Below are 11,939 nucleotides of genomic sequence, written 5' to 3' on the forward strand. Positions count from 1 at the left end.
GTGGGTGGCTTTAGTTTAGTTGTCAGGTGGGTGGCTTTAGTTTAGTTGGCAGGTGGGTGGCTTTAGTTTAGTTGGCAGGTGGGTGGCTTTAGTTTAGTTGGCAGGTGGGTGGCTTTAGTTTAGTTGGCAGGTGGGTGGCTTTAGTTTAGTTGTCAGGTGGGTGGCTTTAGTTTAGTTGGCAGGTGGGTGGCTTTAGTATAATTGGCAGGTGGGTGGCTTTAGTTTAGTTGGCAGGTGGGTGGCTTTAGTTTAGTTGGCAGGTGGGTGGCTTTAGTTTAGTTGTCAGGTGGGTGGCTTTAGTTTAGTTGTCAGGTGGGTGGCTTTAGTTTAGTTGGCAGGTGGGTGGCTTTAGTTTAGTTGGCAGGTGGGTGGCTTTAGTTTAGCTGGCAGGTGGGTGGCTTTAGTATAATTGGCAGGTGGGTGGCTTTAGTTTAGTTGACAGGTGGGTGGCATTAGTTTAATTGGCAGGTGGGTGGCTTTAGTGTAGTTGGCAGGTGGGTGGCTTTAGTTTAGCTGGCAGGTGGGTGGCTTTAGTATAATTGGCAGGTGGGTGGCTTTAGTTTAGTTGACAGGTGGGTGGCATTAGTTTAATTGGCAGGTGGGTGGCTTTAGTTTAGTTGGCAGGTGGGTGGCTTTAGTTTAGTTGGCAGGTGTGTGGCTTTAGTTTAGTTGGCAGGTGGGTGGCTTTAGTTTAGTTGTCAGGTGGGTGGCTTTAGTTTAGCTGGCAGGTGGGTGGCTTTAGTATAATTGGCAGGTGGGTGGCTTTAGTTTAGTTGACAGGTGGGTGGCATTAGTTTAATTGGCAGGTGGGTGGCTTTAGTTTAGTTGGCAGGTGGGTGGCTTTAGTTTAGTTGGCAGGTGTGTGGCTTTAGTTTAGTTGGCAGGTGGGTGGCTTTAGTTTAGTTGTCAGGTGGGTGGCTTTAGTTTAGTTGTCAGGTGGGTGGCTTTAGTTTAGTTGGCAGGTGGGTGGCTTTAGTTTAGTTGGCAGGTGGGTGGCTTTAGTTTAGTTGTCAGGTGGGTGGCTTTAGTTTAGTTGGCAGGTGGGTGGCTTTAGTTTAGTTGGCAGGTGGGTGGCTTTAGTTTAGTTGGCAGGTGGGTGGCTTTAGTTTAGCTGGCAGGTGGGTGGCTTTAGTTTAGTTGGCAGGTGGGTGGCTTTAGTTTAGTTGGCAGGTGGGTGGCTTTAGTTTAGTTGTCAGGTGGGTGGCTTTAGTTTAGTTGTCAGGTGGGTGGCTTTAGTTTAGTTGGCAGGTGGGTGGCTTTAGTTTAGTTGGCAGGTGGGTGGCTTTAGTTTAGTTGTCAGGTGGGTGGCTTTAGTTTAGTTGGCAGGTGGGTGGCTTTAGTTTAGTTGTCAGGTGGGTGGCTTTAGTTTAGTTGGCAGGTGGGTGGCTTTAGTTTAGTTGACAGGTGGGTGGCTTTAGTTTAGTTGGCAGGTGGGTGGCTTTAGTTTAGTTGTCAGGTGGGTGGCTTTAGTTTAGCTGGCAGGTGGGTGGCTTTAGTTTAGCTGGCAGGTGGGTGGCTTTAGTTTAGTTGGCAGGTGGGTGGCTTTAGTTTAGTTGTCAGGTGGGTGGCTTTAGTTTAGTTGTCAGGTGGGTGGCTTTAGTTTAGCTGGCAGGTGGTGGCTTTAGTTTAGCTGGCAGGTGGGTGGCTTTAGTTTAGCTGGCAGGTGGGTGGCTTTAGTTTAGCTGGCAGGTGGGTGGCTTTAGTTTAGTTGGCACATGCATAGCCGGGCAGGTGTTACTATGATATATGACTATAGTATTTCGGGGACCCGGACCGTCTCTTTATTCCTGAATGTCCCTGTCACTCAGAAATACAAGACCTGTACCAGTCAAGGTGTCATCCTATTTAGTCGGTGGCTGGTACATGGGTGGCAGGTCGAGTTTTAGGGATGTTTTCTGCGGCAGGTGACTTTAATATTTTGGAGACACAAGCCACCTCTCTATTCCTGCATGTCTCTGATTATAACTACAGGATCTGTACGAGACAGGATGTAATCCTATTGTCTCTCTTATGAATGACATACAGGATCTGTACGAGACAGGATGTAATCCTATTGTCTCTCTTATGAATGACATACAGGATCTGTACGAGACAGGATGTAATCCTATTGCCTCTCTTATGAATGACATACAGGATCTGTACGAGACAGGATGTAATCCTATTGCCTCTCTTATGAATGACATACAGGACCTGTATGAGACAGAATGTAATCCTATTGCCTCTCTTATGAATGACATACAGGATCTGTACGAGACAGGATGTAATCCTATTGCCTCTCTTATGAATGACATACAGGACCTGTATGAGACAGAATGTAATCCTATTGCCTCTCTTATGAATGACATACAGGACCTGTACGAGACAGGATGTAATCCTATTGCCTCTCTTATGAATGACATACAGGACATGTATGAGACAGGATGTAATCCTATTGCCTCTCTTATGAATGACATACAGGACCTGTACGAGACAGGATGTAATCCTATTACCTCTCTTATCAATCAGACATATAGGACCTGTACGAGACAGGATGTAATCAAATCAAATTTTATTTTACCTTACCGTGAAATGCTTACTTACAAGCCCTTAACCAACAATGCAGTTTGAAGAAAAATAAGAATTATGAAAAATATTTACTAAATATCCTATTACCTCTCTTATCAATCAGACATGTATAACTTGTTTGAGTGTTTGGAACTTGATAGACACTTATTGATAGAGGCATTTTGTCTGAAAGGAGTGAAGGAAAAGCCTTATTGATAGAGACATTTTGTCTGAAAGGAGAGAAGGAAAAGCCTTATTGATAGAGGCATTTTGTCTGAAAGGAGTGAAGGACTGTATTGAGGAAAATCTGTATAAGTTAGTTAAACGTAATGCTATAGTCAGTGGAAATGAAGTCAATAGACTTGAACACATTTTCAATGGCAGACATGAACACATCTTCAATGGTAGGCATGAACACATTTTCAATGGTAGGCATGAACACATTTTCAATGGTAGGCATGAACACATTTTCAATGGTAGGCATGAACACATTTTCAATGGTAGATATGAACACATGTTCAGTGGTAGACATTAACACATTTTCAATGGTAGGCATGAACACATGTTCAGTGGTAGACTTGAACACATTTTCAATGGTAGATATGAACACATTTTCAATGGTAGATATGAACACATTTTCAATGGTAGATATGAACACATTTTCACAAAGATTTTCAGTGGACGTCCCTCTAAATTAACTGCTGCCTGCTGTTAAACCTGTTAAACCTTTTCTTTCTTTAGTGTTGTAAAAATAGCATTTCTTCTAGCAGTGTATTTTCTATGGCTGACAGAGTTGTGCTGCGATGTGATAATCCCATAATCAGCCATTTTAGAGAAATATAAAAGGCAGACTATTAGACAGTAGTCCAACCACCCGGTGAGTCTGCCACTGCCTGAGGGCAGATCTGTCCTGCATGGCACTGCTAGGTGGATAGATATAAGTTGCGACCCAATTGGCAGTCTATACTCTATATAGTGCACTACAACCCCATGGGCCCTTGTCAAAAGTAGTGCACTATGTAGGGAACAGGGTTCCATTTGGGACGTCTGTTCAGTCACAATTCAATCTGCCTGTGTTCAGTGATGCCCATTTCAGATGACAACCACATCACACGTAGGTGTTAAACATCAGCGTAGATTAAACGGACCCACTGATTGGTGTGTCAGAGCGAGGTATCCCATCAGCCACCTGGAACAAATTTCTCAACAGCCAATCAGGTGGATTGTCATCACAATGATGAATAACACACATTGATGAATAACATTGTTACTCAATGTGTGTTCAAATAGTACAGGGTCAAAGGTCCAACCATTAGGTCAGTGTGGCACCTGAGGGTCAAAGGTCAAACCATTAGGTCAGTGTGGCACCTGAGGGTCAAAGGTTCAACCATTAGGTCAGTGTGGCACCTGAGGGTCAAAGGTCAAACCATTAGGTCAGTGTGGCACCTGAGGGTCAAAGGTCCAACCATTAGGTCAGTGTGGCACCTAAGGGTCAAAGGTCAAACCATTAGGTCAGTGTGGCACCTGAGGGTCAAAGGTCCAACCATTAGGTCAGTGTGGGACCTGAGGGTCAAAGGTCCAACCATTAGGTCAGTGTGGCACCTGAGGGTCAAAGGTCAAACCATTAGGTCAGTGTGGCACCTGAGGGTCAAAGGTTCAACCATTAGGTCAGTGTGGCACCTGAGGGTCAAAGGTCAAACCATTAGGTCAGTGTGGCACCTGAGGGTCAAAGGTCCAACCATTAGGTCAGTGTGGGACCTGAGGGTCAAAGGTCCAACCGTTTATCTCTGCTGTACAACAGAGTTGCTGCTGCATGCTTTATCATACATATCATACACACACACACACACACACAAGGACAGATACACACACCCTGTTCTGCTTTATCATACACACCGCACCCACCAGCAGAATTAATTAAGGTCTACTTAAAGTATTTTAGCCTATAGACTAGAGGAATATAATTGAGTCTTTTAGCTTATAGACAGAATATAATGTAGTAATGGCGCAGAAACTAAAGCACAAAGGACTGCAGAGAGAGCAATAAAATACATCTTCTCTGGCTTCGTCTCACATGGAACCCTATTCCCTACATAGTGCACTGCTTTTGAGCAGAGTTCTGTGGGTCTCGTTATTTCTGGCTGCTATACCCCTTGGCAACTTTATCTTCTTTCACATTAAGTGTACTTGCCAACGCTCAAATTACCTCCTAATGTTGTTGTGGTAATGATAAGCGCCGGTGTCTAAGGGTTATACTATAAATGTATTAATTCAGGGGGAGATGTCTAAGGGTTATACTATAAATATATTAATTCAGGGGGAGATTGTCTAAGGGTTATACTATAAATATATTAATTCAGGGGGAGATTGTCTAAGGGTTATACTATAAATATATTAATTCAGGGGGAGATTGTCTAAGGGTTATACTATAAATGTATTAATTCAGGGGGACATTGTTTCAGCTGCCTAATTGTTATTTTCTTTGAGGATCTAAAAGAGAACAGATTTCCTTCTTTTTTTCCATAACTGTTCATTCTGACCCAGTAACAGTAGGACTAAAGCTTCCAGTAATTGTCATATAAAGTAACCCACAACGAATGTAGCCAGTGGGTAGAGACGGAGGTTTACACTAGGACTAAAGCTTCAACTGTACATTTGACTGCCAGCTGGATACGTTCCAAAAAGAATTATGAATATCAATGGACGACATACTATATTGTATCTCATGCGTTTTACCACTACCCATACAGTACATGTATTTTTATTGATTAGGGGTCCAAGCAGTAAAAATGCATGGGACCCTATTGGAATTGTTGGCGTATTTTTCTAATCAGACATACTCTCCTTCAGGTATTGAACAATGAACAACATTAAGTAAAGTTAGTATTGGAAGACTTGGGATGTGGTGAGTAGTGTATCCTCAGTCTCCCTGGCCACTGCCACAGCTCCATCCCCTCCCTCCCTTCCGTTCCTTTGTCCTTTAAATTGAATGGTTTGAGTGGTAGGTTGCTAGCTGGCTACGATAGGAACATTTTCAATTGACTGGAGGGTGAAATAATTCCAACGGGATGAATTGTCTGATTGTCAGAATCAGAAGCAGAGGTGTTCCAAATGTATGGCCTAAAGGAAACTATCATTTGTTCATTTTAATAGAAGGAATTCCACCATTCTAACTTGACAACAATATCCCTTAATCAATGTGATCAATATGAGAAGCGTATGACTTGTATCCTTCTGATTATGATTGTGGTGCTCCTGTCCTGGTGGTGTTTTGTAACTACAATATTGGGCCTAGGACCAAGCCCTGTGGAACTCCGAATGTAACCCTGGAGTGTTCAGTACTCCATATGTAACCCTGGAGTGTTCAGAACTCTGAATGTAACCCTGGAGTGTTCAGTACTCCGAATGTAACCCTGGAGTGTTCAGTACTCTGTATGTAACCCTAGAGTATTCAGTACTCCGAATGTAACCCTGGAGTGTTCAGTACTCTGTATGTAACCCTAGAGTGTTCAGTACTCCGAATGTAACCCTGGAGTGTTCAGTACTCCGAATGTAACCCTAGAGTGTTCAGTACTCCGAATGTAACCCTGGAGTGTTCAGTACTCCGAATGTAACCCTGGAGTGTTCAGTACTCTGTATGTAATCCTAGAGTGTTCAGTACTCTGTATGTAACCCTGGAGTGTTCAGTACTCCATGTGTAACCCTGGAGTGTTCAGTACTCCGAATGTAACCCTGGAGTGTTCAGTACTCTGTATGTAACCCTAGAGTGTTCAGTACTCCATATGTAACCCTGGAGTGTTCAGTACTCCGAATGTAACCCTGGAGTGTTCAGTACTCTGTATGTAACCCTGGAGTGTTCAGTACTCTGTATGTAACCCTGGAATGTTCAGTACTCCATATGTAACCCTGGAGTGTTCAGTACTCCATATGTAACCCTGGAGTGTTCAGTACTCCGAATGTAACCCTGGAATGTTCAGTACTCCATATGTAACCCTGGAGTGTTCAGTACTCCGAATGTAACCCTAGAGTGTTCAGTACTCCGAATGTAACCCTGGAATGTTCAGTACGAGTGAAGATAATCATTATCACCCCAGAATCTCAATCTCCACTGGTCTTCAGATCAGATAATATTTACCTGAAGGATATGATTTTTCTCCCACTCCTTTTTCATGTGGGATATTTGATATCAGCCGAGGAAGAGCTGAGGGAACTATAGAAACTGTTCTAATCTAATGTATTAACCTGTGCTATGTTAGTTATTAGAGCAGGCAGCAAAACACTGTCTGTGTCCCAAATGGCACCCTATTCTCTATTCAGTGCACTACATTTGACCAGAGCGCTACAGGCTCTAGTCAAAAGTAGTACACTACATAGGGAATAGGGTGCCATTTGGGACACAGCCTGTACCGAACACCAAGTGGTGCTCTGCTCTCCCATCTGTATTCACAGCCACAGATAAACGTCCTCATCTCCTGTCCCCCATCTGTATTCACAGCCACAGATAAACGTCCTCATCTCCTGTCTCCCATCTGTATTCACAGCCACAGATAAACGTCCTCATCTCCTGTCCCCCATCTGTATTCACAGCCACAGATAAACGTCCTCATCTCCTGTCTCCCATCTGTATTCACAGCCACAGATAAACGTCCTCATCTCCTGTCCCCCATCTGTATTCACAGCCACAGATAAACGTCCTCATCTCCTGTCTCCCATCTGTATTCACAGCCACAGATAAACGTCCTCATCTCCTGTCCCTTATCTGTATTCACAGCCACAGATAAACGTCCTCATCTCCTGTCCCCCATCTGTATTCACAGCCACAGATAAACGTCCTCATCTCCTGTCTCCCATCTGTATTCACAGCCACAGATAAACGTCCTCATCTCCTGTCTCCCATCTGTATTCACAGCCACAGATAAACGTCCTCATCTCCTGTCCCCCATCTGTATTCACAGCCACAGATAAACGTCCTCATCTCCTGTCCCCCATCTGTATTCACAGCCACAGATAAACGCCCTCATCTCCTGTCCCCCATCTGTATTCACAGCCACAGATACAAGTCCTCATTCTAAGTAATGTACCATTCACTCACTCTATCGTTGTGGAGGACTGACTGACAGACAAGCTGATGTGCTCCAATCTGCTACTCAGGGACAAATCAGGTCATCAGACCACTCCTGTTCTCTCTGTACATGACGAACCCACTGATTTTCAAAGCGTGGAAATTAACGTTGTGACTCTGACAGCGTGTGTGAGTGCCTGCATGCGGGTGTGTGAATGGCTCAGTGCTCATATTTCATAGACTGTGTAATATAATGAGATTATATTTATATCACTCATCTTTTAAGATAATAAACTCTTGTCTAAAAGTGAAAAAAAGGTGTGTGATTTCTCACCTTGCTGCAGTCAGTGTTATATTACACTCATATTCTCTCTGTTTTCCTGCTTGTTTCCTCTAAAAACATCACTGTTATGTAGAGAGGACTGTCTAGCCTACCAATGTTATGTAGAGAGGACTGTTCAGCCTACCACTGTTATGTAGAGAGGACTGTCTGGCTACCAGTGTTATGTAGAGAGGACTGTCTAGGCTACCACTGTTATGTAGAGAGGACTGTCTGGCCTACCAATGTTATGTAGAGAGGACTGTTCAGCCTACCACTGTTATGTAGAGAGGACTGTCTGGCTACCAGTGTTATGTAGAGAGGACTGTCTAGGCTACCACTGTTATGTAGAGAGGACTGTCTAGCCTACCAGTGTTATGTAGAGAGGACTGTCTGGCTACCAATGTTATGTAGAGAGAGGACTGTCTGGCTACCACTGTTATGTAGAGAGAGGACTGTCTAGCCTACCACTGTTATGTAGAGAGGACTGTCTGGCTACCACTGTTATGTAGAGAGAGGACTGTCTAGCCTACCACTGTTATGTAGAGAGGACTGTCTGGCTACCAGTGTTATGTAGAGAGGACTGTCTGGCTACCACTGTTATGTAGAGAGGACTGTCTGGCTACCAGTGTTATGTAGAGAGGACTGTCTGGCTACCACTGTTATGTAGAGAGAGGACTGTCTAGCCTACCAATGTTATGTAGAGAGGACTGTCTGGCTACCAGTGTTATGTAGAGAGGACTGTCTAGCCTACCAGTGTTATGTAGAGAGGACTGTCTGGCTACCAGTGTTATGTAGAGAGGACTGTCTAGCCTACCAGTGTTATGTAGAGAGGACTGTCTGGCTACCACTGTTATGTAGAGAGGACTGTCTGGCTACCAGTGTTATGTAGAGAGGACTGTCTAGCCTACCAGTGTTATGTAGAGAGGACTGTCTGGCTACCAGTGTTATGTAGAGAGGACTGTCTAGCCTACCAGTGTTATGTAGAGAGGACTGTCTGGCTACCAGTGCTATGTAGAGAGGACTGTCTGGCTACCAGTGTTATGTAGAGAGGACTGTCTAGCTACCAGTGTTATGTAGAGAGGACTGTCTGGCCTACAACTGTCATCCACACTTAATCCATTTATTCTCACTTTCTTTACAAAGTCACTCTTAATAGTTTTATAAAAAATAATAGTCTATTGACCATAATCCTAATCTATTGGTCAAAACCCATACAGTTTTGGAGTGATTCAGACGTGGACTGTTCTTTCATCTCCCAGGGATTATAATCATATGACCATATTCTAAAAGCGATTATCTCAATTTACCAGCTCAAAACCTAAATTCAGAACTTCATTATTCTTCTCTCTTCTGGTCTCCTGTCTGACCTACCTCACTAAGGACAATTCTACTGTCCTCCTGTCTGACCTACCTCACTAAGGACAATTCTACTGTCCTCCTGTCTGACCTACCTCACTAAGGACTATTCTATTCTACTGTCCTCCTGTCTGACCTACCTCACTAAGGACAATTATATTCTACTGTCCTCCTGTCTGACCTACCTCACTAAGGACTATTATATTCTACTGTCCTCCTGTCTGACCTACCTCACTAAGGACTATTCGATTCTACTGTCCTCCTGTCTGTCCTACCTCACTAAGGACTATTATATTCTACTGTCCTCCTGTCTGACCTACCTCACTAAGGACTATTCTATTCTACTGTCCTCCTGTCTGTCCTACCTCACTAAGGACTATTATATTATACTGTCCTCCTGTCTGACCTACCTCACTAAGGACTATTATATTCTACTGTCCTCCTGTCTGACCCACCTCAGTAAGGATTATTCTACTGTCCTCCTGTCTGTCCTACCTCACTAAGGACTATTATATTCTACTGTCCTCCTGTCTGACCTACCTCACTAAGGACTATTATATTCTACTGTCCTCCTGTCTGTCCTACCTCACTAAGGACTATTATATTCTACTGTCCTCCTGTCTGACCTACCTCACTAAGGACTATTCTATTCTACTGTCCTCCTGTCTGACCTACCTCACTAAGGACTATTATATTCTACTGTCCTCCTGTCTGACCTACCTCACTAAGGACTATTATATTCTACTGTCCTCCTGTCTGACCTACCTCACTAAGGACAATTATATTCTACTGTCCTCCTGTCTGACCTACCTCACTAAGGACAATTATATTCTACTGTCCTCCTGTCTGACCTACCTCACTAAGGACTATTATATTCTACTGTCCTCCTGTCTGACCTACCTCACTAAGGACTATTATATTCTACTGTCCTCCTGTCTGACCTACCTCACTAAGGACTATTATATTCTACTGTCCTCCTGTCTGACCTACCTCACTAAGGACTATTCTATTCTACTGTCCTCCTGTCTGACCCACCTCAGTAAGGATTATTCTACTGTCCTCCTGTCTGACCTACCTCACTAAGGACTATTCTATTCTACTGTCCTCCTGTCTGACCTACCTCACTAAGGACTATTATATTCTACTGTCCTCCTGTCTGACCTACCTCACTAAGGACTATTCTATTCTACTGTCCTCCTGTCTGACCCACCTCAGTAAGGATTATTCTACTGTCCTCCTGTCTGACCTACCTCACTAAGGACTATTATATTCTACTGTCCTCCTGTCTGACCTACCTCACTAAGGACTATTATATTCTACTGTCCTCCTGTCTGACCTACCTCACTAAGGACAATTATATTCTACTGTCCTCCTGTCTGACCCACCTCAGTAAGGATTATTATATTCTACTGTCTCTTCTGTCCCCAGGTATGACAGCTATGGCCGTCTGACCAATGTGACCTACCCTACTGGCCGGGTTAGCAGCTACCGTACAGACACAGACAACTCTGTGAGGGTGCAGGCAGAGGGCTCTAGCAAGGAGGACATCACTATCACCACCAACCTGTCTGCCTCCGGAACCTTCTACATGCTCATGCAGGGTGAGTAGCTGTTCTGTTTAAGGAGCTGTAAATGGGTGGGGTGTCTCAGCCATAATACTTTACAGTCACAATTTGCTTTGAGAGTTTAAAAAAAAATTGAGTATTATTCTGTACTTCTCTCCATCAACATGTTTCAATGATAGTCATTTGTCAAATAGCTCTTGGTTATTTGTTTTGTTAACAGAATAGTCATTTATACACAGCTAGGTTTACAGTATGACTTGTTCCTGACCATGTGACCGAAAGTAGGAAATAGCTTACTCTAAAGCCTAGTCTGTACTATTTATTTACTTTGATGTCTTCTTCAGTACAGGTATATAATAGTGATGATGATGATGATGTGTCTTCAGGACAGGTGTATAATAGTGATGATGATGTGTCTTCAGTACAGGTGTATAATAGTGATGAAATTAGATCCACATTTCAAAATCTTCTCTCCGCCTCAATACAAAATAGTGTAGAATTGCAGCAAACTTACTTTAAAACTGCAACGTTTTGATGAGTTCTGATTTTTTGTGGCCCCCACCCTCATCAAAGTTGCCCATCCCTGGCTTGGATAGATAAATAGATGTGTTGTTCCTGCTCTCAGCTAGGCTCCTATTCTGAGCAGACCTCCCACTCACACGTATGAAAGCAGCACATATAGATTTTACGACTCCAAACTTTAGCCACACAGTTTCGTCAGCCAGGAAGAGAAAGCTTGTGTTTAGGAAATCCAATCAGTCAGAACTGGACAGAAGGTGTGGCTGAGGTCAGGAACTCTGTGATGTTTATTGGTGTGTTCCAAACAGCACCCTATTCTCTATTGGCCATGGTCAAAAGGAGGAATATATAGGGAATAGGGTGCTGTTTGAGACTCAGGGATATATAGGGAATAGGGTGCTGTTTGAGACTGTGGCGTTTTAATGCCGTATTCTGTGCCTGACCAATGGGCATATTGATTACCGATTGATAGCTTTGAACTCTCCAGCCCCGGTTCACGTTCTAAGAGACTGTAAAGATTTTTCCACCACTAACATTTGATTTTAAAATACTCTCTCACACACACACACAC

At 43.5% G+C, this 11,939-nt stretch overlaps 1 protein-coding gene across 1 annotated transcript in view; it reads left to right on the plus strand.

The window, feature by feature from the left end:
- LOC311102050 (teneurin-4-like) overlaps positions 1-11,939 on the plus strand; it is a gene marked incomplete at both ends in the record, with an annotated part of 156,975 nt that overhangs the window by 77,154 nt on the left and 67,882 nt on the right. The window contains 1 exon segment of the mRNA XM_084143265.1: positions 10,713-10,885. Within this exon segment, the coding sequence (XP_083999391.1) occupies positions 10,713-10,885 (173 nt within the window).

The sequence above is a fragment of the Coregonus lavaretus genome (assembly GCF_964263955.1).
Source record: "Coregonus lavaretus genome assembly, chromosome: 26".
Classification (NCBI taxonomy): domain Eukaryota; kingdom Metazoa; phylum Chordata; class Actinopteri; order Salmoniformes; family Salmonidae; genus Coregonus; species Coregonus lavaretus.